The sequence below is a fragment of the Canis lupus genome, chromosome 10 (genome assembly GCF_003254725.2).
Source record: "Canis lupus dingo isolate Sandy chromosome 10, ASM325472v2, whole genome shotgun sequence".
NCBI classification, from domain to species: Eukaryota; Metazoa; Chordata; class Mammalia; order Carnivora; family Canidae; genus Canis; species Canis lupus.
This window is the reverse complement of record NC_064252.1, coordinates 8,042,580-8,070,450: the sequence shown is the minus strand read 5'-3', so window position 1 is coordinate 8,070,450 and position 27,871 is coordinate 8,042,580. Positions and strand designations below refer to the sequence as shown.

The following is a 27,871-nucleotide window of genomic DNA, read 5'->3' as shown; positions in this document are numbered from 1 at the left end:
TCAGAGCTTTCAGATACCTGGATCTCTATAATCCAGTTCCCAACTAAGACTAACTGAGCCTACAAAGTAGTTCACACTGACCAGGTTTCCTTTCTGAGGTGCTTTTCTATTTTTATTTAAGAAAACAGGAAGTCCCATAGGAACTAGGAACTGCCTGATTCTAAGAAAGTTCATGTGTGAGATCAGTTTAACAAGGTACAAAAAAAAAGCAAAGAAAAATGTATCCTGTGATTATCTAAAGGGATTTTGCTAATGGGTTTTTAGACAGTTTTCTAGAGTAACAGTGTTTTAATCTGGAAAAGAAAAATGTTTGAATGACAGATCAAAAGTACTCATTAGGGGACTAGGAAAAAGAAAACACAGCTTAAAGATTAAATAAAATGTTATGAATCACAACATGCTTGTACCAAAAAGATACTTTTAAATAACACTGATTTTTATTAATGTAAATTTGAAGAATTTAAAGTAAAGCTGTATAGCTGTATTGCCAAAAAAAGTCTTGTCAATCGACTTAAGAAAAGCCATGGTAGCCTTACTTTTTTGACCATATACAAAATCATTTTTTGTCAAGATTATTAAAATGGAAAGCTAATTCTTCAAGTATCTCTGTAGAAGTATTACCTAAGACTGTGGGTGTTCTCCCACTAGACCGTCCTACTGTGAATTTCTCATGACAGGGACCACGTGTCACTCATGTTTGTGTGATAAGAGCCAGGCATAGTACTGTGCATACAGTTAGTGCTCAGAAGTTCTGGTTGTGCTATCTAGGTTAGACTCACCCTTCTTTTTTCTACCCTGTTAACACTGCAGAAGGCTGAGAAGGGTAATTCTGAAGCAACTGGGAAGAGGAGCGGATAACAAAGCTATAGAGCAGAACGATAATTCTGTTGAAAGAACTGCTCTCTGCCCTTTGTATCCTTCTAGATTCCTGCCTCTTGTCTAAATGGGCTGAGATACCTGATAGTGTATCTTAAAAGCCAACAATATACTTTCCATCCTACATACCTTATGCTTAAAAAATTTCTCCCCAATCTCCTATGACAACCACCATTTTCACAGCATAACTAACTGGCTATTAAAAAAAAAAATCACAAAAAAGAGGACACTCATTAAAAAGGACATAACAAAGTTGAAAGACTTGTGAGTTTCAAAATATTTGAATACATCAAATGTATAATGTAGATTTTCATGGCAATACTATGCAAATAATTGATTTCATTCTGTGGACTATACCTAAGCACTTGTCTTCAAAGTCTTTTGTTCGTAGTATTATAAAGTTTTTTGCTTGTTGATTTGTTTCCTCATTCAGCATTGCACTTTTTCTTTTTAGGGTAAAATATCTTCCTTCATTAAGAGCAGTATCAGTTCATAAATACTACGATTCATATTTATAAATTAGCTTCATATTGTGTTGTGAAAGCCTTCTAGCTGTTGTTTGTTTGGCATATTGTCACATATATACTGATAGACATTCCAAAGTTTATGGGAAAATGGGTTCAAATCTCTGCACCACTGTATAGATCATGATGAGGGCTGGTTAAGATTTAGATAATAGAAAAATGGGACTACTGGGTCAATGGAGAAATGAAACTAAACTCTCAGTTTGATGAAACCAAATCGTCAGCCAATTATTTATCTTTTATGGCAAAATTACATCATCAAAATGCTTGCAGCAAAGATGCTTGTAGCAAAACTACCTAGAACCACAAGTGTCACCTATTAAATTAACAGACCTATTAAGTTAACAAGAAGTAAAAGGTAGTGTTGAAATTAAGTTTTACAAAGGAAACTCAACCCAAAACAGTAATTATTAAAAAACAAAAGCCCCCAATTCTAAAAGCAGCTTTTTTTAAAAGACTTTTTTAAATTTTTAAGTAATCTCTACACCCAAAATAGGGCTTAAACTCACGACCCTGAGTTCAAGAGTCTTACGCTGTACCGACTAAGCCAGCCATGTACCCCTAAAAAAAAGCATCTTTATACATCTAACTTTTCTTCCCCCAAATCACCTCAGTATTTCTAACACTACAACTACAGGTCAGTATCTTTTATTCATCCAAATTATCTACAATATTTACTTTTTTAAGATGTTATTTACTTATTCATGAGGGACACACAGAGAGAGGGAGAGACATAGGTAGAGGGAGAAGCAGGCTCCCTACAGTGAGCATGATGCAGGATTCAATCCCAGGACCCTGGGATCATGACCTGAGCCAAATGTAGACACTCAACCACAGAGCGTTGATAGGCACCCAGGTGCCTCTACCAACAATATATAATGGAAACAACACATATTGCCACCCCTAGTGAAAATATTACTCCTCCCCACCCCCACCCCCGGCAGCCACCAATTCGGCATTTACAGAAAAGAAACCATATTCCAAAAGCATCGCACAGCAAACAAGTGCCACCTCATTTACAAGCCTCTTTTCTAGGCATGTAAATTATGTTCTTATCCCTTATCCTAAAGCAATGATAATGCCACATGGATATTTCAAACTTTCCTCTTCCATCCCTTAATCAGCACAACCTTGAAGCCATTTGAGACCAAGTACCGTCCTCCTTTATATCCTACATCCCCAATAGCTTCTCTCAGCTGTTTTTTCCTCAAATTCTCCTGGTGTCACCATTTCTCCTTCAATTTTCTTGTTCAGATTATTTCAAACCTCAAATATACCAAACTTTCCTTTGTAAATGTCCTTAAAATTTTGACTTCTCTAAACTACCCTAATGACTGTAAAAATCAAATTCCTAATTACATTTCTTTAATTATACTACTAGATCCCTCAAAATCTTCCAATGATTTCCCAACAAATTTTGCTTCAAGGAAGTAATTCTAACCTTGTGATATTCTCCTATATACATAGACACATTGTTGACTCTCATTCTCCAAACTTCTCTTTCACATCAATTTGAAAAACGTTAATAGTTTTACCAATCCAGTTAACTTTTTTCATTCTCTTACACTGAGATCAAATTCATTAACCATTACGAATGCCCAGATAAAAAGGAAAACCTGAAGTGTATCAATCTATAAATGTATTCACAAATATATGTTTAATTTTGGTCAAATAAATTGGTATTTTCCTCAGAAAGGGTCCATTTTGGTCACTCAAGGTGGCAGTAAAAAGAAAAGCCTGGGGACACCTGGGTGGCTCAGCAGTTGAGCGTGTCTTCAGCTCAGATGGTGATCCAGGGATCGAGTCCCACATCGGGCTCCCCGCAGGGAGCCTGCTTCTCCCTCTGCCTGTGTCTCTGCCTCTTTCTGTGTCTCTCATGAATAAGTGAATAAAATCTTTAAAAAAAAGAAAAAAAAGGCAGAAAAGTCTGTGATGCCCAAAGTTCTTTCACAACTCAAAAAGAAACAGGTTTTTTTATTTAATAATTATTTATTGACTACTTTGTGTGAGGCACTGGAAATGTGACTTAAATAAAATTTTACAAACCCTTGCCCTCAAAGCACTTATGTTAGAGTAGACAATGTACAAATACATTTTAAAAATATATAGTATGGCAAATGGTTCTAAGTGCTTTCGAGGTAAAACAGCAGGGAAGGTGCTTGACTTGATTGACAGTGAGGGAGGAAAGTTGTATTAAGATGGTCGGAGAAGGCCATACCTCTCTGCGTTTGAATAGAAACCTGGAGGAGGGATCCCTGGGTGGCGCAGCGGTTTGGCGCCTGCCTTTGGCCCGGGGCGTGATCCTGGAGACCCAGGATCAAGTCCCACATCAGGCTCCCTGCATGGAGCCTGCTTCTCCCTCTGCCTATGTCTCTGCCTCTCTCTCTCTCTCTCTATCATAAATAAATAAAAATTTTAAAAAATTAAAAAAAAAAAAAAAAAAAGGAAACCTGGAGGAGCACAGACAGGAAACAAGCCATGCGGGTACCTGAAGCAAGAGGTTTACAGACAGGAAGAACACGAAGTGTACAGGCTTTGAAGGGGCAGCATGCTTGCCATAGTATTCCTGGAAAGGTAACACACTAGGGGCCAGACAGCAAGAAATGAAGTCAAACCGGTGAGATTACTTAAGGGAGTCCGTTAAGTACAGATAACGAAGGACCTTGGAAATTCTCACGTATCACTCTGAGCAAGAAAGAAATCTCACAGATTCATTTTATTCAGCTTATGCTTTACAAAGAAAAGCACATATAATAAGGGTCGGAGCCACCCTCTCAATTAAGTTTAAGAATCCTAAGCATTTAGAAAATAAATGATCTTCACGACTCGGGAAAACTGAGGAAACAGCACATTCAGGGTGCTTTCCTCCAGCTTTCTCCTGACCCACAGAGTCAGCTTCAGTCAGCCTTGACATTTTCACGTTCTGGATACTTGAAACTATCATCAGTTATCAAGCACTATACAAAAACATTCTGCCAGGAAGAACCGAATAGACATTTTTCTAAACACACACAAATAACCAAGAGGAACATGAAAAGGTGCTCAACATCACTAATCATCAGGCATATGCAAATTAAGTCACAGTGAGATATCACTTCACACCTGTTAGAATGGCTACCTTCAAAAAGATGAGGTAACAAGTATTGGTGAAGGTATGGAGAAAAGGGAATTTTTGTGCACTGCTGGTGGGTCGTAAACTGATGCAGCCACTTAGGAAAACAGTATGCAGGTTCCCCCCAAAAATTAAAAAAAGAACTATCATATGATCCAGCTAATCTCACTTCTGGGTATATATAACCAAAGGAAATGAAATCTTGAAGAGATATCTGCACCCCCGTGTTCACTACAGCACTCTTCACAACAGCCAAAACATGGAAACAACCTAACTGTCCATCAACAATTGATGTATAAAGAAGATACACACACACACACACACACACACACACACAGGAATATTATTCAGCCACGAGAAAGAAGGAAATCATGCCACCTGTGACATGGCTGGATCTTCAGGGCATTATGCTAAGCCAAAGTCTGACAGAGAAAGACAAATACTATATGATATCACTTATACGTGGAATCTAAAAAAGCCAAGCCCCAGAAAGAATAAAGTGGTGGTTACCATGGCCTGGGCAGTGGGAAAAACATGGAACCACCAGTCAAAGGATATGTTTCCAGTTCTAAGATTAACAAGTTCTGAGGATCTAATGTATAGCATGGTGATTATAGCTAATAATACTGCAAGTTGCTAAGAGAGATCTTAAAAGTTCTCAACACACCAAGAAGGTAGTAATTATGTGAAAAGATGGAGCGGTTAACTAATGCTATATGGTGGTAATCGTTTTTGCAATCCATAAATATATCAAATCAACACACTGTACACCTTAAACTCACACACTGTTGTATGTCAATTATATTTCAATAAAGCCAAAAAAAAAAAAATGTCTGCCAGGGAAGACACTGAGGCTTCCATCTTTCTGGTCTTCTTCAAGCCTGAAAGTTTCTCCTCCTCCTTCATTCTGCCTTCAAGGTCCTGCATGCAGCTCGGCTACAGTCATGAAGGATGCTTAACCACTGCAGCTCATTGTGACCTTCCCCTTCTCAGAAACGCTATGTATTTGTCAGTATTTTTGCTAACTTACATTATAATTTAACTATTTGCTGTTTGTTTCCTCCCCTCAAAGACTGCAGAATCCCTATCTCAATGCCTTGCAGATATTTGATGCTAAATATATACTACACGAATAGCAGCTTAAAAGCATACTGCAACCTCCTAGGATAACAGTTTTACCAATGCCATAATCCTGAATACAACTTTTTCTTTTGAATAAAAAAGAAATTATATTTATTAAACTCGTGGCAGATTCCAAGAATACTGATGCCACATACTCAGGAGGTGACTTTCACCACTATTTGAAAGCAGGGATTACTCTCATTTTTACAGACAAAAAAACCAGAGGCATGATGAGGTTAAGATGCCTCCTTGCAGTAAACACAGTTTTAAAAGCTGGGATTCAAAAATAAAATAAAATAAAAAAAAAATAAAAGCTGGGATTCAAACCTACAGCTGACTCCAAAGCCTACACTCTTTTCATTATATAAAAAACAACTACAATAAAGAAAATATTTGTTCTATTTAGTTTAAGGAAAGCATTCTTCTCTAGAACTTTCAGATACAGAATTATTAAACTTTAATATCCTTATGACATAATGCACGAAAAATGCCCAAAATGGGGAATGAGGAAAAGACACTGCTGTTGGAGAATACACTGTTATCTCCTAGATAAGGGAAACTCTTCAAAACCAAGTACTCTACTGGGTGTTGTATGTTGGCAAATCGAACTCCAAAAAATATACAAAAAAAAAAAAAAAAAAAACCCAAAAAAACAAAACCAAGTTCTCTAATTGCAGTCCAGGCAAAAATTTTCTGAGATATATCAAAACATAAAGTGACCAGCAGGGGCAGCATTAGTAACTCCCCTTCTCTCTGCTGCCATGGCACTTTGTTCGTACGACTACTATAAAATTTATCAGAGGGTATCGGTTTTAATAAAAAAGTCGTAATTTTCTGATTTGGTACTATACCACATCTAAACAACAATTTGGCTTCATCTTCCAACAAAAGATATTCACAAACATTTATCAAGTGCCTACTATGTGCCAGATAAAGATTAGTTGCAGGAGATTAAAAATAAAAATATATAAGCCCTGTTCTCAAGAAGTTCAGTCTGCAGAGCAGTAACTGCTGACATGCACTTTCAAAGTCAGTCTCTCATAATTTTAAAACTCTGTGACCTTAAGGCTAGGTTTTAGTCTTTGGAAACTTCAAGTCATCTAAAACATAGTTAAATTCAGCAACCTAAATGACCAATTATCTCTGAGTTGTACCTTTTTGTAAACAAGACATTCAAGTTCTCAAATCCCATCTTCTAGCTTTAGTGGTTTAAACGAGCATAATTATATGTGAAGAAATGGGGAGTAGGGGGCAAATGTTTCCAACAGCTGCAGAACACTGCACCTGTGTGTGTGGAAACACTTCTGCATTTCACCACCAGCCAGACTGATCTAAAAATGGACAGGGTGAACAAGGGCGCACATTCTTTTGCGACATAGCCCACCGCCCATTTGTCCTCTGAAAGTTCTCCAATTGTTCCATAGTTCTATTAAATATACAGTCATTCTAAAAGATAGGAACAGTTTGCATCAAATATATTTAATAAATTACTATGAATACTGATCAGCAATCAAAGTTTTGACAAAAACTGGCTACTATGAAACTTGTTTAAAGTAAACCCTTGTACTACCTTTGCTCTCATAAATAACCTTTCCATCTTAACCCACCTATCTATCTGGATTTACAGAGGTACAGACCTAGATGGGGATAGCAAGTGAAGAAAGGAAGGAGGGCAAAACCTCAAAAGCTTCTCCACTTCTCAGATCCTATAGGGCTCTAAACTTTTCACTTGTCCTGTTTTAAGAAAGGCAACAATGTGTGCTACTTCCAAAAAAGCTATTCTTAATTTAGAACATACACCGTGATTTCATAAAATCAAAGGGACTTTAAATGTGGATATCAAAGTACTAAGAATATAATAAAATCTGAAATAATGTGCCTAAGAAAATAAAAGATCAAGACTTCTAATTAAGTTGGCAATAGCCTTATTATTTGGTTGGTTCTTATTCTTCATCTCTGTATGAAAAAGATCAAGTATAGTCTCTTTCAACCTCATCATCACTTGAAAATCTCACATTTGCTCACCATAAAAATGAAGATTCCATGGGGGAAAAATAACAGACTGTAATGGAGATTTCTGTCTTTATTCAAGCACCAATTTCACATTATAATTGCACCCCAAGTTTGGGATCTCTGTAACAAAAGCTGTAAGAAAAGATTTCTAACCAACAAGTATTTACAGAGCATATTCTATAAACCATGTCATGAGAACACAGTGCTTACGGACTAATGGAGATAAACGAGCTGTTATGATATATAATATAATCAATACTGTCTTCAGAAAGCGTAAATAATTTCTGCCTAAAATACTTTCAGGCCTTAAAAACACTTTCAAGAGTTATAAAATGGAGTGGCCTACTGGAAAACGCAACAATGATGAACTTCATCTTTGAAGAAAATGATGAGTAAAAAAACCTCACAAAAGACTATTCTATGAATCCACTTATATGAAGTTTTAGAACAATCAAAACTAACCTATGGTGAAAAAAATCAGAATAGTGATGAGTACTGATGTGGCACAAGGAAACTTTTGGAGGTGAAGGCAATGGTCTGTATCTGTAGGGATTTAGGTTGCACAGCTAGATGCGTTGGTCAAAACTCATTTGACTGTAAAGATTGGTACATCTGACTGCATGTAAATTTTACCGAAATAAAAACACCCCTCACTCCAGTTAATAATATGTACGACATATGTAAAGTATCCTAATGTCTTCAAGTTATTCTGAAATATTTTTTTAAAAAGACAGAATGATGAATGGACAGAGTGATGGATAAGATATATAATAAAGCAAGTGCAGGGATCCCTGGGTGGCGCAGCGGTTTAGCGCCTGCCTTTGGCCCAGGGCACGATCCTGGAGACCCGGGATCGAATCCCACGTCGGGCTCCCGGCGCATGGAGCCTGCTTCTCCCTCTGCCTATGTCTCTGCCTCTCTCTCTCTCTCTGTGACTATCATAAATAAATAAAAATTAAAAAAAAAAAAAAAAGCAAGTGCAGAAAATGTTAACTGTAGAGTCTAGATGTGGATATGTGGATGTTTATAGCACAATTCTTTCAATTTTCCATTTGAAATTTTTCATTATAAAATACTGGGAGAGAAAAACTATTAAAACAATATTTGTTGTTGATGAGAAAATCCTATCAGAGAAATGGTTATATATATCTCTTCACTACCTAAATCACTACTTAGGGTAAAAACCCTAATTTTAAATATTGTACAAGAAAAAAATTTTCTTCCTTTCAATTCAGTCTAAATTCTTAACAAATCAAAAACTTGAAAGAGAAAATTTCCTCTTCCTTTGCAAAAATACTAAAAAAGTTAACTGTAATGTGTTTTTTTGGTTTTGCTTTATTATAGAAAGACCTAGCTGACACAGTCTTATTTATCAAAATTAATATATAATTTACATTTACAAATAAAATGTTATTTAAGATTTCATTTATTTACAAATAAAATTTTAAGTTACCTTTCTTACTCAAATAATGTCAGAAACTTGGCATATAAAAAATAGCTATAGAGCTGGTATCTAGTAAATGTTTCATAAATATTCAAAATTATTTTCTAACATGATTCACAATTGAGTTGGGAGGTAATTCACCTACTAGTGATTTTATAAGACTCACTCACTTGATTTACCTAAGATAAATTTACTACTAAATTTGAAAGCTAAATGACTAGGAATCAAGAAAATATCAAAATACTACACGTTTAAGATACTTTAATGCTAGTCTAATTCTTTCCAAAGTGAACTGTTCTCTTAATAGACCATCCCTAACTCAAGATTTGACAGAATTATCGATTACTGAATCTGACTAGTAACTAAAATTGAAGTTCCCATTCAAAAAAAAAAAAAATGCTTAATCCAAGAGAAGACTTCTATACTTTAAGAAAATTCCAGGGACACCTGGGTTTCTCAGTGGTTGAGTGTCTGCCTTCAGCTTGGGGCATGATCCCAACATTCCAGGACATTCCAGGATCGAGTCCGCCATCGCAGGGAGCCTGCTTCTCGCTCGGCCTCTGCCTCTCTCTGTGTCTCTCTCAAGAATAATAAATAAAATCTTTAAAAAAAAAGAAAGAAAATTCCAAAACTTACTCTAAGACAAAATATAAAGTCAACAATGAATCTAATCTCTGCCCACCTCAAAGACAAAATATAAAGTTAATAATGAAAACTTGCCCACCCTCAACCCACTCCCACACACACACGCAACCTACTAAGTCGTAGTGGCTCAAAACTTCAGAGGGAAACAATTAGGCTGCCATTTCCATCTAATTTTGTCAGCTAAAGACACTCCTGTAGATTACCAATGCTGACAGGGAAGGTAGTATAACACATTCAAATAAACACAAAGCAGTATATCTACTTAAATTACAGGAGCCTCATCCTACTACACTGTTCAAGGTCCAAAAGTCTGAGTTATCTGCTTTTTCAGGACTTTCACAGATCTCTTATTAAAAACCATTTTTGCACAGATGCCAATTAAAGAATTATGCTACTGCATGTGACAAGTGAATAGAAAAATAACAGCAAGTCAACCCACAAAGGTTAGATACAAACTTATAAATAATACCAAGCATCTGTGCAACAGATAACTTGGCACCCAAACAAATTCATGCTAATGCAATACTCTAATTTATTAAACTTGGTGACAGCTCACTGTATTAAGAGATTTTAAACATTAACTGTTACACACTAGAGACTGTCTATGACACTTCCTCAAGGTTTACACTGCCAAGAATACAAGTGGAATTGTATTATAACAAGGTCTGTTCTGAAAGAATATTGCTAAGTGAGAATTTGGAGATCCAAAAGAGCTCTGTGATACACAGTACAACCTATCTCCAGTTCAATGCAATAAAGCAACATGCATTTCCCATACAATTAAACATAAGAGGTCTTCTACTAAATAACACTCTCAATCACAATGCACTGTGTTTAACATTGTAAGTGACTAAAGATAATTAACTTTTTGTCACACATGGGCAATATGCAGATAAGAAAACTGGAGAGAAAAATTACAGTGCAGTGATAAGATGAATAGTACTAAAAAAGATATATATATATAAATGATAGTTCACATTCCATTTTTTTTAAAGATTTTATGTATTTATTTATTCATGAGAGACACACAGAGAGAGGCAGAGACACAGGCAGAGGGAGAAGCAGGCTCCCCATGGGGAGCCCGATGTGGGACTTGATCCCAGGACCCCAGGATCATGACCTGAGCCAAAGGCAGACACTCAACCACTGAACCACCCAGACGTCCCTCATTTCATTTTTCTAATGCGGATAAGAAGTATAGCTCTGTTAAAAGGGAAAATGACATATTTGTATAAACGAGACTGAAGTATGATCAAAACAAAAATTCAAAGTGAATTTGGAGCTAAAAAGGAAATCCCCATCATTGGCTTTACGACCAACGTGCTTAAAAATTACATCTTGACTTTTAGCTCTGGAAAAAAACAAACAGAAATGAAAAGTCACTTGGGACATAGAGGTATTTAAGTATGTCATCATTAGGTCAAAAACAGAACCACTGGAAAAAAAAAAAAAAAAACAGAACCACTGGATAAAAAAATTCAAAGTAGTTACAACAAAAAGTCTAAAAAGACTTTTTTTGTTGGTTGTAATATATAGAACTTTAAGAATAAAACTCATGCTTCCACATGAACAGTGGACAGAAGATACCACATACACTGGAATCACATCAGATTTTCACCTAACATCTAAGTTCTTAGATGAAGAACAAGTATCTCTTCACACCGAAAGGCAGCGGGGTAAAATGGGAGGAAAAAAAAAATCACTGGAGCAAGGAATGCTAGCTCCAACATTTATGACTTGCAATCTTGGGCATTCTAGAAACTTAATGTAAAATGGGATGTTTTCTGACTATGCACAGAGATACTGAGTGGGGTGGGCAGGAGATTAATAAATCTTTTTCTTCTTTTCTCATCCCCAACATGAAATAAAAAACAAATGGTACTCAGTTTACAAACATCATAGTATACCACTACTCCATTCCTCATTTGTCTCTGCCGTGGAGCTACTGGAAAGAAAAGACAGAGTCCTTAGGAAATCTGTTGAGTTAGGAAGATATGAAATGGAAGACCCCAAAGCAAAGCTCCCTGCCAAAAATTTTTTAAATGCCTGAATTTTTCAGTAATTGCCAAAATTTTCATTTACCAGAGACAGAATCCGAATTAATAAAGATCTTGTATTTAAAATAAAATCACCTCAAGATTAGAGTTTTTACTAGTTGTTAAGTTAGCCAGTCATTTGAACTTTACAACTGATCCCTTGACATTCATCACGAATGTCTTAAAAACAAATTCTGAAGTCCAACCAGTATATTTTCCTTACAGCATGCTTTAAAAGCAATGGTTCTCCATTTTAAGTAAAAAGACCTCTTCGTTTTTATCAAGACATTCTGATCCCCCAATAGTATTTTTAGTATTCACTATGAAGAAAACATGACAAAATGCTACCATGAATTTTTATATTCTAACCACAGATTGTATTGATATACAGATGCAAACAATACACAATATGAGAGGAGCAAAACAAGTGTTAGGTCCTCAAACACTTTGTAATGGGTATAGCTCCCAAATGTTCTCAGCCTATAAGTACTGACATAAATTCTAAATTAAGAACTGTAGGCAACCCAACTACTACACATACACAGATAAAGGATGATTTAGAGAGGCAGAGCTAAGCTGATTCCATATTGGCTCAATCCTCACTAAAGATAATCACACAATCAAATTTTATCACAAAATCATATGATCTTTATTATCACAATTCTACAATATTGCAAATTTAATCAGATGGCTTTTCCTAACATTTGGCTCAAAGTAGCTGAACTGAGGGAATAAAGGGAGTTGAAGTTTGATAAAGGAGAGGGTATGTAAATGAGGAACACAGTATAGTACAATAGTTAAGAGGATGAGCTTTCAAGACATACTGCTCGGGTTCAACCAACAACATAATTCAATTAACTCCCTTCTCTTACCTATAACCTTGGACAAAGTAATTACCCTAATCCTCCATCACAGCGTCCTCACTTGCAGAAAGTTAAAAATGCTTAAGAAGACTAAATGTTTACACTTGCCAAGCACCCAATGAATGGGCCTACTCTTTTATTACAGGGCATTATGCTGAGTGAAATAAGTCACAAAAAGACAAACACTGTATGTTCTCACTTATATGTGGACTCTAAAAAAACCAAACTCATAGCTATAAACAATATACTGGTGGTTGTCAGACACAGGGATGGGGTGGGGGTGGGGTGTAAAATAGGTAAAGGTTAAGGGTGCCTGCGTGACTCAGTTAACTGTCCAACTCAGCTCAGGATCAGGAGATCAAGTGCTGGGTGTGGAGCCTGCTTAAGATTCTCTCTCACCCTCTCCCTCTGCCCTTTCCCAATTCCAAAAAAAAAAAAATAGGTAAAGGTAGTCAAAAGGTACAAACTCCCAGTTACAAGAATAAGTCCTGAGGATGTAACATACAGTACGGTGACTATAGTAACTTCACTGTACTGTATATATTTGAAAGTTGCCAAGACAGTAGATCTTAAAACTTCTCATTATAAGGAAAAAAAAACCTTTATGTGTGGCAATGGATGTTAACTAAATTTACTGTGGTAATCATTTTGTGATATATACATCAAATCATTAACCTGTACAGCTAAAACTAATATATAATGCTATAGAACGATTATCTGTCAACTTTTTTTTTTTAAAGATTTTATTTATTTATAATAGATAGAGAAAGAGAGAGAGAGAGGCAGAGACACAGGCAGAGGGAGAAGCAGGCTCCATGCCGGGAGCCTGATGCGGGACTCGATCCCGGGACTCCAGGATCGCGCCCTGGGCCAAAGGCAGGCGCCAAACCGCTGAGCCACCCAGGGATCCCCGATTATCTGTCAATTTAAAAAAATAAAGATTTGAAGTATTAAGCACTTAGATGTTTGGCCAAGATTATAGCAAAGCAGCAGGAAGCTTAGGCCTGTATAAGAACAGGAACTAAAAGATGAAAAAGTACAACAGATGTTGGCAAAGATGTGAAGAAAGGAGAATTCTCTTACAGTGTTGGTGGGAATGCAGGCTTGTGCAGCCACTCTGGAATGGAGGTTTCTCAAAAAGTTGAAAGTAGAGCTACCCTACAACCCACCAATTGCACTAATAGGTATTCACCCCAAAGATACAAATGTAGTGATACAAAGGGGAACCTGCACTCCAATACTTACAGCAGCAATGTCCACAATAGCCCAACTGTGAAAAGAGCCCAGATGTCTACTGACAGATAAATGAAAAAAGAAAATGTGGTACACATAACACAAACACACTAGAATATCACTCAGCCATCAAAAAAAAAGAAAAGAAAAGAAAAGAAAAAAGAAGAAAAGAAAAGAAAAGAAAAGAAAAGAAAAGAAAAGAAAAGAAAAGAAAAGAAAAGAAATCCTACCATTTGCAATGGAACTAGATAGAGGATATTATGCTAAGCAAAATAAGTCTATCAGAGAAAGACAATTTATATGATCTCACTCATGTGGTATTTAAGAGACAAAACAGAGGATGATAGGGGAGGGGTGGGAAAAATAAAACAAGACAAAAACACAGAGGGAGATAAACCATAAGAGACTCTTAATCATAGGAAACAAACTGAGGGTTGCTGGAGGGGAGGGGGTTGAGGGGACGGGTAACTGGGTGATGGACCTTAAGGAAGGCACGTGATATAATGAGCATGGGGTGTTACAAAAGACTGATGAATCACTGACCTCTACCTCTGAAACTAATAACACATTATATGTCAATTAACTGAATTTAAATTGTTAAAAAATTAAATTAAAAAAAAAGATGAAAAGAAAACATAAAGGGTCAAAAATAAATTGGCTTCCTCATCCAACTCTCACAGAACACGAGCCACTGCACTGAGGACCCAAAAGTTAAACCAATGCTATCTCAGGGCTAAAATAGGATACAATTTTAAGTAAACTTCTATGGCTAGCCTGGGAGCTTAAGCTTAAAAAACAGTGTAGTTGAACACTTCCAAGTTCAAACAACTATCTCACACAGCGACATGGAAGACAACCCACTCAAAAATTAAGGACTGCCCACTTTTCCCTTTGGAAGTAAACAGCTTGAGTTTGTGAGCAAACATTTTCTAGTAATCTGACTGTAATTCAAAGAATTTATTCAAATTCATTAGAAACTGTTGCTAAGTATAAATCTACAATAAAACAGCACCTTGTAAAAGAATTGAGGTAATTTTTACAATTCAAAAGAGCATGATGAGTAAGAGTACCCCAAAATCTTTTTCAAAAGGCAAGATACTGAAACCCTTAAAATTTTTTCTCACACAAGCAACAGCTTTATTAGTCATTTTGTTTTCATTTTTCTAAATAGGAATGAACTCTCCCCTTATTCCCCAGGACAGTCGTGTGACAGAATCAAAAGGCCAGCCGTCCCTCCTACATGTCTACTTTGAAGGGCTGTACAAAGCAGTTTACAACAGGAAATGGTGAGAAGAATATAAAGGAATATTCCAAATAAGAAATGAGTGAGAATTTAGGGGATATCACTTCTACTTTAAGCTAAGAAGTCCTTTATACAACTTTATCTTTATACCATCAAGCATGGCCATTTATCTAAGGGCAGGTAGGTGAGAGATTTAGCTCTGCCACTGCTCAGCTATCTCTCATTGACTGTAGTGACTTATGATTTAATTACTCCATATTTGTATTATATTTCTATTAGCTCTGGTCTAAACAAATCATATCTTCGATACAGTTTCAAATGGGAAATGGGATGAAATTTCATTATGTGCTTCAAATCAATTATCTAGGAGACTGAAGATTCTAATGCACTTTAAATTCCTTATAATTTAAGTAGCATGGTTTTAATACCTTGCTTATCAAATTTATTTTATTATTTTATACCCCCCAATCTCTGGATTACCCCCATTCAGGCTACTGTCTATTCACAGGGACCCACCTTATCTTCCCCCCTTCTGGGATAATAGTGCTTGTGGTATCTTACAAACTAGCTGAAGAACCAACATGTAAAAGGCCATCCTTCTCTACCAGCTGAACGTGTTGTCTGTTCTTCAGATGTTAACAGAAACTTACTCTAAGACCTTTCCACAATCCCAAGAAATCCTTTTCTGTCTCAAATTTACTACTATATTTTGGATTAAAGCAACATATCCCATCTCTGACTCTTCTATCAGAGAGAATCAACCTTCTAGTGGTCAACAAGAGTAAAATCTAATTTTAAATTATGCTTAATTACCTATTAAATTAACATCACTGCAAAAATAAGAACATTCCTTTTCAGCACCCAGAAATAAAGCACTAACTAGGCAATACAAAAATATGACTCCTTTTATCTGCTTGGACAGCTTGAGAGTAGGGTTGAAAGATACTGATGAGCATTATAAATTTACAGGACTCCTCTATTATTAACATCACTGATGAGATGTCATACACAGCGCTGACCACGTGTTGTTAAATACACTGCAGCTGAGAAATTATAAGTTAATGTATTAAAAATATACAGTTATGCATCACTTCAAATTTCTCCACAGCATTTCCAAAGACACTATCACCTTAGTTTCCTACAACAGTCACTGGCTAGAAGTTGATTTTACTATCCCCTACCTTGACAAATGCAAAAACCAAGGCCCAGAGGTTATGAATGACCTCCTCAAATAAAGTTAGTGAGAAAAGATGCATAAAAAAACCTACTGCTGCCTAGCTAAGACTGTGGACTCTGAAGTCAGATCATGAGTTCAAATGGCTGGCTCCAAAACTTAGTAACTGTGGGATCCTGAACAAGTCACTTGTAATCATATTCCCTCTACATTTCAGTTGTCTTGGATACTCTCATGAAAATTAAGAAAAAGTGCCCATATATAGAAAGTTCTCACTTTTATCATTTAAGGCTTTAGAATTTGAAAGAAACATTTGGAGATGACCTGTTTTAAAAACAAGACTTTTGTCATAAGCATAAGAATACTTCTAGAACATCTTGAACTATATAAACACTTTACATTGATAACATTTTCATTTTTGGCAAATTCATTCTTTAGGTCTTCTCCTTTTTTACTTTTTTTTGGTAAGATTCTTTTACTCATGAGAGACACACACAGAGAAGCAGAGACATAGGCAGAGGCTGAAGCAGGCTCCCTGTGGGGAGCCTGATGTGAGACTCCATCCCAGGACCCTTGGGACCATGACCCGAGCCAAAGGCAGATGCTCAACCACTGAGCCATCCAGGTGCCCCTCCTTTTTTACTTTTTAAAGTATTTCTAAAAACCTGCAAGAAATGAAACTATTTCTTTTGTATAGAGTACACATTGTGCTAAACTTTATCATAAGGCATACTCAAATTTGCAGAAATTAATTTTTCAAGTTATGTTTCCTAAGTCATAATACACAAATCTTAAAGAGTGTTACATGGTAATCAAATCTCAATTCTAGGGGACAGCTAGTGGGTATATATTTAGGAGAAAGAAGAGAATGCCACCACAATTCAATGCTGCATTCAAGGCAGGAAGCAATTATTGGTGCATACTTCTCACTCAATTAGTTCAGGACAGATGAACTAAACTCTTGCATAGTTTTGCACCCATGCCTTGTTTCTAAATGTTAGCTTGCCCTTTGATATCATTTTAAGCAAAAAGTTGTGGCCATTGAGCAATAAATCTGCTACTCAGACAAAAAAGGTGGTATAATTTTAAATCTGTAGCTCTAGAACTAAAGAAAAACTTAAGACACCCTAAAATACATTATGACTTCCAAATGATAGATCTGTTATCATATTTTCTGACACCATGTCTGTTAGTATAAACTTTCATAATCCTTTTAAAAAGTTAATTTCCTTAGAAATAAATTTTCAAAGGAACAATGTCAAACATGTAAAATTTAACAACGTCAAACACATACGAAAACCTAAACACTTTCTTCCTGGTCAACTCTCGTTTAAAGATTATTTTGAAAAAAAAAAAAAAAAGATTATTTTGTTTATAAAAAACATTAATTAAATCAAGATTTTTTTTTAAAACTATCACTATTCAGGTTAAAGCATACATTATTAAATCAGCAAAGCCAAGGTTACTGCTCAAATATACTACTAGTTCACTTTAAAAATGTGCACTTAAAAATAAATTCTGAATATTGAAATCAAAATCTAAAGTTATCAGACAATAATTGTCATTAACAATTTCCACAATTAGTATGCGGTTGCGTTCCCAAATTAAATGGTAGGTACATTTTTAGCACATTTAAAATACATACGAGATTAAGATAAAGACGGATCATTATAATATAATATTCATGAAGAAGTTACTACTACTTCTTTGCCATATATTTAGGATTTTATATTACAATCCAGTATTTTCAGGTATACTTCATTTTAAACTACTTGTAAACTAAATTAAATCCTCCTTTGCACTGATGTTATCTCTTTGCAGTAAGGTTCCTTTTATTTATATAAAATACTTATCAGACAGGTAAAGTTAATATAAAATGATTAATGAGCAAGAAGAAGGTATTTCTAAAACTTTACAACTCTACTGAGGAATCATAAAACTATCTGATCTTTTTTAAGTATTCCTGAAATTACAGAATATGTTATTTCCACTAAAAGAAATATAAGCATAGAAAAAACACACATGAAGTTTACTTAAAAGGAGCAAAAAATGGGATAACAAGTATACTACAAAGGTCTTGACATCTTGAAAATGGAACAATGGAAAACGTAAGTTTTAAAGTGGTGATGTAAAATCAGAGGACTACTTTACGCACCAATTTTGAGACTGCAAATCTTTTAATAATTAGAAATAGTATCATGCTTTATAAGTTTTATATATATTAGAGTTTGCATTTTATTAGAACAGACTGACCAGCTCACATATCAATTAATGAATTAATCTAAACCCTCAAGTAAGGATAAATAGTCCCACATAATTCCTAATTGCTCTGAGTACAAATTTGCACTTCCTTGTCCTTAAATTGTTAGATTTCACAGATTATTCCTGGCATTTCTAAGATTTCATGCGTTAATCTGCTTCACCCATCCCTTTCTTTCACAATCTTCTGGATAACAATAATGGTAGAGAAGATATACACAGTCCTTATGCATTTACACATGTTAAAAGGCAATCTAGCAAAGTGCTTAAGAGACACTATCTGAATCCAAACACTGCCTCTGTGCTTACTAGCCACATGACTCTGGGCAAGTTTAATTTTCTTCATCTACAAAATGGAACAAATACCTGCCTCATGAAGATTAAATAACAATTAAAATTGTTCAGCTCAGTGCCTGGTACATAATGCTATTACTACTATTACTACGTGTCATGTACTCAGCCAAGTACTTTACATTTTATTATTTAATTCTATTTTACAGATGCAGATGTTAAGGTTCACAGTGGTTTACCAAGTTGCCTTTAATAGAAAAGCAAGGAACAACGTTCAAACGCAGGTCGGCCTCTTTATTTCAAGCCCTGATACCTATGCCAATTTCCCTCAAACTAGGCTCCCGGGATATACTCATGGGAAATTCAGATGTTTTCACTCTGGTAATTTTTATTTTAAATTAATCTAGAAAACTTTCAAATGAAAGACATTTCCATGAGTATATTTTATTTAAATCATCCAACTGGGATATACAAACTCCTAGTATTCCCAAGAATATTCTTAGAGGCCTAGGATTTTTTTCTTCTTACAAAATAGTCATCTTAAAAACTTGAAACATAACACTCGGCCTTCATTCTTAAAGAATGGGGGAAACAACTATTTTTCAAAATCTTTACGCCTATTTCATTACATACACCAAGTTTTGGAACAGGTGGCTAGTCTAATTACTTGGAAAGGTAAAAATATATTTAAATATACATTTAAAATTATAGTACACTTTTGTAATGCTTGGTCTTGGCTTAAAAAGAAAACACATATGTTAAAAAAAAAAAAGATAAAAGGTATCTGGTGCTCAGTGTACTAGTACTATCTACTAGAGGAATAATCTCTCATCTTTAATCCAATTATGTAACTACAATAACCTATAGGATATTAATACTTGAACAATTCAAAAAATAAGCTCCCCCAAAACTTATTTTCTCTATACTACTTTTCCCTAAAAAAGATCCCTTTTCAACATCTCTACTTTCAATGGTCTCTGATGTCCAGGCTTATGACCTCAGAATAATCTTTGACTCTTCTCCTTTATTCTCTGGATCCAAATTGTCACCAAATACTATAAAACCTTCTTCAAATGGATTCTCTTAGTAACAGACCCTACTCCATTCCTATGAACCTCCTCCAGTTGTTCATCACTCCATGTGGGCTTACAGTACCTATCATCCCTCTTCTCTCAAATCCTATCAATTACCTATACCACCACCCGTTTGTCCTTCTTAAAGATCAACTTGATATGCTAGTGCTCTGCTTAAAAACCTCCATGGATTCCCACTGCTCAACCTATAGGATCAAGTCCAAATTTGGAATCGGCTTCTGATCATTTGAAGTTGATACAGCTCACAGTAAATTCTCCCCTTTAACAAAAGGGTGGCACTTATCACTCAATATCTGATATACTTCTTATCCATCTCTGTACTTACTATTAGTTGGAGTAGAAGCTTTTGCAAGAATGAGATTTCCTTTGTACCCTTCCTAGTACTGAGTATTAAGTTAGGTACTGAATAGGTGACCAATTACTGAGTTGATGATGAATTAATCAGTGCATATAAAGCAAGTATCTGATATGTAATCATTCTCACCAAATATTTACTAAGGAATGAACTTGTGCCAAGTATACTAATGTGACTTGGGTCTACCAAACAATTCCCTTATGCCAGGCAACAACACTAAAAACTTCACATACACTACCTCACGAAATACTTTAAACTCCAGTTTTCCAGAAAGTAAAATGTGGTAAAAGGAAATGGTAGGAAATGAAGCTAGAAAGCAGGCATAGTCAGTTCATGAACAGTTTAGCCAAAGAATTTAGAGCTTATCCAATGAGTAAAAGAAAGCCACTGACTAATTTTAAGCAAGAGAGTGAATTATTACATTTGTATTTTAGAAATATTGCTCTGGCACTGAAAACAGATGGAAGAGCTACAGCCTAGAAGCAGGGACACCTGTTAGAAGACTACTGGAGCACATCAGGCAAAAAACTAACTCAGAGCAACAGTGATGGAGAGAAAAAGATTCAAAAGAGAATCTTTTGAATTACAGGAAGATGGACAAGGTATAATTACAGTACTTAATAACCAATTGGATTGAGGTTTGAGATTTGGCAGGCACATGAAGGAAACGAAGGAATCTAGTTAAATTCAAAGTTCCTAGATGAGTTCCAGGTAGATGGAAGTGCCATCAAGTAAAACAGGGAAGGGAGGGGGTGTCTGAAAGGAAACCCAATGAGTACAGAAAATGGGTACTCCTGGAGCACCCTGAAGAAACTGTCCAATAAATAAGTAGGTAAATCTAGAACTTTTAAGAGAGGACATTTAAGGCAAAAATATAAAATCAGGAGGCTATTAGCCAGAAACCGTACAAAAGGATAGAACCAAAGACAAAGGTTCCTGAGACCACCAATATTTAAAACACAGTCAGGAGTAAATGAAAACTGGGAGAGAATAGTGATAAAGAAGTATGTGAAGGAGAGAGTTAAACAAAGATGGGAGTTATCACTGTATTGAATGTATCAAAGAGGCCAGGATAAGAACTTTAATACCTCTCCTGGATTTGGTAATTGAGTAACTTTCGACTTGAAGGAGAGATTACAGATGGTAAAGAAAGCTAAACTAGGCAGGGGTTGAGTGAATGAATGGCAGAGGCTGAAAGAGAGAGCAATCTTGGCTGAGAGGAAAGTAACAGCTGGAAGAAAACAGAGGGCTGAAGAACATTTTCAGGGTGGCAGAGATTTTAACATTTTTACAGGATGAGAAAGGGACCAGCGGAGAGTGAAATTTTTAAATTATGCCTTGTACTTAAAACTTAGTATAAGGAAAGTTAGCCGCCATACAACGTTAAGTGAAAAAACAGGCTGTAGGATATGTATAGTATGACACCACTTAAAATAAAATTCTAACTCCTTTCTATGGCCTTCAGGGCCTTGAGGTCCGTTAAGACTTGGCCCCTGCCCCCTTCTGACTGCTTCATATGCCATTCTCTCTCATTTGCTATACCCCAGCCACAACGAGCATTCTATTCTGATGCTTCAACTAGCCAAGCTGGTTCTTGCCCCAAGAGTTTTGCACTGGATATTATTTCTGCCTGAAATTCTTTTCTGCCTATCAATGGCCAGGTCCTTCAAGACATTCAGATTTCAATTCAAACATCACCTCCTTAGAGAGGCCTGCTCAACCTGTAATATTCTATATCCTTCTACCCCAGACAAAGTTGTTGTCATTAACCTGTGTTAGCCAACTACCAGTCTCTCAAATTCTTATTTACTTGTCCATCTTCCCCACCCCGACCCCCGAATGTTTAAAATACTGCTTGGCACTCTATTGTTGAATGAAAATGTACACAAACACACACACACACAAATATATGAATGTATGTATTCACATGAAAAGCATTAGGAAAGTTCTGAAAGGTATTTATCTGAACTTATTTATACCAGGGGTGAGTGGGAGACTAGAAGGAGAGGTATACAGTACCTATTCATTTTTTGCTTCATAGATCTTTATTCAAAATTTCTACAAAAATGTCTTCTGAGCAGCCCGGGTGGCTCAGCGATTCTGCGCCGCCTTCAGTCCAGGGCGTGATCCCGGAGACCTGGGATTGAGTCCCAGGTCAGGCTCCCTGCATGGAGCCTGCTTCTCCCTCTGCCTGTGTCTCTGCCTCTTTCTCTCTCTCCTGTGTATTCTCATGAATAAATAAATAAAATCTTTTAAAAAATGTCTTTTATAACTGGAAAACGATTTTTATAAAATGACCAAAGGAACCGAAGATAATCTACTCTTCATCTCATTTTCTTTTGTTGGGTTGTCATGACCTAATCTCACTGCAGGCTGATCCTTGAGTTGTTTGGTAGTTCAGTTCAAAGTTAGAATCTTAAACCCTAGAGCTAGAGAGAACTCAGAGATCATCTACTTCAACCCCCTAGTGTTACAGATGAGGAAGCAGAGACTCATAGTAATCTAATTAACAAAAACTAGGGCACTGATAAAAAGTTTTCCAAGACCAAATGATTAAAAACTATTTAAAGGGCTATAATATGTTATACATAATTTAAATGACAACTAATAAAAGCTTACTAAAGATTACTCTCATATATAACCTACAATCTTCTGGTGAAATTATTACTCAAAGTAAAACTATTTCCTTAAGCACACTATTTGACCAATGAACCCTATGGTTAAGCTCTGGTTAACCATTATGCTATGACAAAGGATTCAGAATACATAAATACAGGCAGTGAAAAATTATTCACCGTTAGTGTGCAGACTAACTGAATTAGGAGGCACTTCTTTCCACCAAGGTATACGGTAAATCAAATATGTAAGTATTCATTGCATTTTGATTCAAATTTCTATATCAATGTCTACAGTGTATTTTTAATGGAATTTAATAAAAATTAAATGCCGAATAAGAAGAAATACTTTAGTAAATATTTACAGAAACGACTTAACTATTTCTCTTTACATACATACCGTAGTTTACCAGGAATACAACAAATTTTAAACTTTTCAATAATACCATTTTATGGTTTTTTTTTAATAAACTATCTCATTTGACCCTTACAACATCCCAGAGAGCAGAAATTATTACTCCTATTTAGGACAGAAAAAATGGGGCTCCGAGCTTAAGCAACTTAAGTCATTTGGACAAGTCCTCGTACCCCAGATCCTCCACCTCTTAGCCACTGTTGTTTCCATCTACCCAAACTACTTTTACCATTTTTTAAAATACAAAAACACTTTACAGTTTCTTTCCTGCCATGTTGGTAAAGGTTGAGGGGGCTATTGAAACCCTCAGGGATAGCAGTCCTATCCCTTTCTATTCCATCTGAAATTTTAGCACCTAAGAAAACATTACTCATTCATCTTAACAGTGAGGAGAAATGTGTGACAGTCACCCTTATTGAGAATTGTGTTCATCAGTGATTCGTTACGAAATCCTACCAAATATTCAATTGTTTTCTTAATCCTAATAAAAGTACCCTCTTATTTAGAAAGCTCTCTACAAACAATATCCAAAGTATGGGCTTTATAGTTGGAAAAAAAAAATCAGAAACCAAATCTCAGTCCTATTCAGCTATTGGTACATTTCTGAACACCTTGTCTCACTGTCCTCATCTGTAAATTGAGGATAATACCATCTGTATCTCTGATGTGTTCAATAATATGTATAAGGCACTCACAAAAGGGCCAAGTCATAGAGTTGGCTGTTAGAGAAACAAACAGATACAGACAGGTACTGCTGATAATGTCATTGAATTTATGGGAACTTTACTAGCTTAGTTTCTGGTGTGATCTTATTTCTTGTTTTCCCAAATCATATGAGACAGAACACACTTTATCACTCCTGCTCCCAGGGAACCAGTTAAAGTGAGTACTGGGTTTCAGTCCTTTTCTAAACTCTCTAACCAAGCAACATAGTAATAAATATTTTTTGGTGATCTTAGAAATGGCTATAGCCAAATCAAAGGTTACACTATTTGGACTCCTTTATCTAAATCTGCTAACTGCATCGTTCACTATTTTGAAACAAAACAAACAACTGTGAGGCTGATTTTATAAACACAAATCACATATAAAATGACTTCATGGTGGGTGAAGGGGTAGGAGGTTTGGGGAGGGTGGGGATAGTGGAGAGGGAAACATTGAGAAATTGTATCTTCAGCAATCCAACACACTCTCCATTTACTTTCTCTCTTTTAATCTGTGTAGGCATCATTCTAATCGATAGAAGCATCATTTTACCGATAAGGAAAGAGAAGCTCCAACTCTTGCTCAGTGCCCCTTGCTCAAGGTGCTCTAACCACTCGAACCCACAGGAAGGCTCTTGCTCAACTCAAGGCCTTTCTTCTAATCATCTCTGCCCAGAATGCTGTCCCTACAGTGCTGTTTCCTTTGCCTTCAGGTCTCACCTCTCAAATTGCAGCTACTCTCATCATCTCTAAAGTAGCATATGCCAATTATTCCATCCTTATTTCCCTCACAGAACACAAAATGATCTGTACTTATCCTCTTATGTTGAGGAACAGAGTACACCTCTGATTTCTCACTGCGCCCTACTTTTATCCTACAGCATAGATGACGCTGGCTTAATGAATGAATGAATGCTTTGGGCTGAGCAATCAGTTTTGAGCTGTCTTCCCACCTTCTATATCCATTCACTTTTTTTTTTTAAGATTTTATTTACTTATTCATTGAGAGACAGGCAGAGACACAGGAGGAGGGAGAAGCAGGCTCCATGCAGGGAGCCCGACGTGGGACTCGATCCCAGGTCTCCAGGATCACGCCCTGGGCGGAAGGCAGGCGCTAAACCACTGAGCCACCTGGGCTGCCCTCCATTCACTTTAAAAGAAAATATAGAACTATATAACTTAATACTCCAAAATATTTAGAGTTTCCCCGAGATCCTGCATTGCCTCCTGGAATCACAACTCAATCTACGATGTCCCGAAACAATCAAATACTTCAAAACTGTTAAGTAACTGGCATCTACACACACAGTTATTTAAGGCTAAAAGAGAATTCACATCACACAAATTTTTAAGTGTATTTGACTAACAGGCTTTGCATTATTTTGTTCTAAGATGTTCTGAATTCCCCAACAGATCACACAGAAAAATTTTAAGGCCAGGCATGGGATTACCGTTCTGATAACGAGAAGAATATTCTTCCTTCAAGACAGAGGACACAAATGCACCGATGTGCTGCGTGTCACTATGAAAACATGTCCTTGCACAACACAGAAGCCACCTCCTGTGGAACGCCCAGCGTGGGTTCCAACAGGCCCCTACCTAGCGACACCCCCTTGGTGACCTTACCCATAGGGTCGAATACTTACTGCTGAGTCCTCCATCCTCGGATACTCCCGTCCCTCTCATTCCCAGGTAAGTCAGCCCCAATATTAGGAAAAACAAGCAGGCAGCAGTTAAGAGAAACATCGACAAGTAGTGGGCACTGAAACCCCCTGTCGGGGACACCTCCTCCCGTTTAAACTGCTGCAGAAGTTCCTCCTCGGGCTCCGAGAGCTTCGGTTTGTTGTAGGCGTTTTTCAGGTACGTGTGATTGGAGCCCGTATGGTTGGAGTGATTGATCCTGAGTGCACCGGGGGCGGCCGCCGACGCGCCGGGGGGGAGGCTGTTGCAAAACATCCTGGCCGAGTCCGCCGCACTCAGGGCCCCGCCGCCGATGTGGTTGTTGGTCTTCAGGAGGGAGCCCGAGGACGAGTCCAAGGTGGGGTCCGCGTCGGGGAGCGGCGGGGGCAGGAGAGGGGCCGGCCTCTTGGCGTGGACGCGGTACCTCGGAGCGGGGCTGGCGTCCAGGGCATCAGCCCCTCCTCCCTGCTGCTGGGGCTGGGGCTGGGGCTGGGGCTGGGGCTGGGGCTGCTGCGGCGGCGGCTGCGGCTGCGGCTCCGCCGCCTCTCCGACGTTTCGACTCCGGTCTAGACTCCCCGCGGCCGCCGCCCTGTCATTCATCGCGCTGCCTCCCCCTCCCTGAACGGAGGTGTCCGGGCGGCCCGCGGGCTTGGCGGGCGGCGCGCAGAGGGGCTTCCCGTGGCTCCGTCGGGGCCGGTGCCGCGACCCGGGGTCGTCCTTCGACACCGGCCTGCCGGGGGCCGCGCCGCCGTCGCCGTCCTCCTCCGAGTCCGAGTAGTCCTCCCGGCAGCCGTAGGACAGGAGCCGGCTGCCGTTGACGGGCCGGCCGGCCCAGCGCGGCTCCTCGGCCTCCGGGCCCCCGTCCTCCGCCTCCTCGCCGCCGTCCTCCTCGCCCGGCGCGGCTCCATCCCTCGCCGCCGGGGTCTGCAGCTCGGGGCCCGCCGGCCGCCGGGGCCCCCACCACGAGTGCGGCTTCCTGCGCTCGGCCGAGCTGCCGCCGGCGGCCTCGGGGGCGGCGGGGGGCGCCGAGGGCGCTCGGAGCGCGCGGCACTGCGGCGAGGGCCGGTCTCTCCTCCCGCCGCCGCCGCCGCCGCCGCCGGCCTGGTCCCGGGGACTGGCCTCCGCGTCCGACTCGTCCGAGCTGAAGCCCAGCAGCACTTTGCTGCCGGCCGGGGCGGCGGCCGGGGCGCCCTCCGAGCCCGAGAGGCGGCCCAGGGCCCCGGCGGTCCGCGCGTAGGGCAGCTCGCCGCCCGGCCCCGGCCGGACCCCCGGCCCCGCCGCCGACAGCGCGGCGGCCGCCGTGTTATTGTTATTACTGTTCCGCGTCTTGCTGCCGCGGCCCCCGCACCGGTGCTGCTGCTGCTGCTGCTGCTCCTCCTCCCGAAGCTTCTTCAGCTTCTTGAGGTAGACCGGCCGCGTGCTCTCCGTCACCGGCCCGGGAGACAGGCCGTAGCGGCGGAGCTGCGAGAAGAGCTCCTCGTCCGAGAGGGGCTGAGGCGCCGAGGCCGCCGCCGCCGCCGCCGCCGCCGCCATCTTCTCTCCAGGGTGTTTTACGAGCTCCGCGCTACCGGAAGTGACGCGCCGCCCTAGACCCTGAACTAGACCGGCTGCGTCGGCCCCGCGGCGCCGCGGCCGCCTCGGCCAATGGGAGGCGCGGGAGGAGCTCACCTGAGCGGGAAGCGGCCACCTGCGCGGCGCGCCGCCCCGGGCCCGAGGCCGGCCGCCCCCCGCCCCCGCCCCCGCCCCCGCCGGCCCCGCCGCCCCGCAGAGCTCCGGGCCCAGCCGCGCGCTGCGTCCTCCCACGGCGCGCCGGGACCTCCTCCCGCGCGCTCCCGCCCCCCGGCCGCAGCCCCGCGCTTCCAGGCGCCCGCCGCGGAGACCTGCCGCCCGAGGTGGCGCGCCGGGTCCCCGCGTCCCCGCCCCGGCCCGGATCTCCCTGCGCGGCTCCCGCCCGCTCCACTTACACCGCAGCCGGGACGGCCGCTCGCCCTGGACGCTGTCTTCGGGGAAGCGTCTCCTCTAAGGTCCCGCGTCCGGCTCCCCGCAGGGAGCCTGCTTCTCCCTCTGCCTGTGCCCCTGCCTCCCTCTGCGTCTCTCATGAATAAATAAAATAAAATAAAATAAATAAATAAATAAAATAAATAAAATAAAAATAAGTAAGATAAAAATAGAT

General features: G+C 39.1%; 1 protein-coding gene across 4 annotated transcripts in view; it reads right to left on the bottom strand.

Moving 5' to 3' along the window:
* The window catches only part of LEMD3 (LEM domain containing 3), a 72,857-nt gene extending 45,571 nt beyond the window's left edge, over nt 1-27,286 (bottom strand). For 2 of the 4 annotated variants that reach the window (XR_003147274.3, XM_049115742.1), the window contains exon 1: nt 25,665-27,286. Coding sequence is in view for 2 of the 4 variants with exons in the window: in XM_049115742.1 (XP_048971699.1) it covers nt 25,665-27,231 (1,567 nt within the window). In the remaining 2 variants the exon portion in view is untranslated. The remainder of the gene's footprint in view (nt 1-25,664) is intronic. The other 2 variants (XR_003147275.3, XM_025476707.3) reach the window with 2 other exon arrangements.
* Between the last annotated feature and the right edge of the window lie 585 nt (nt 27,287-27,871).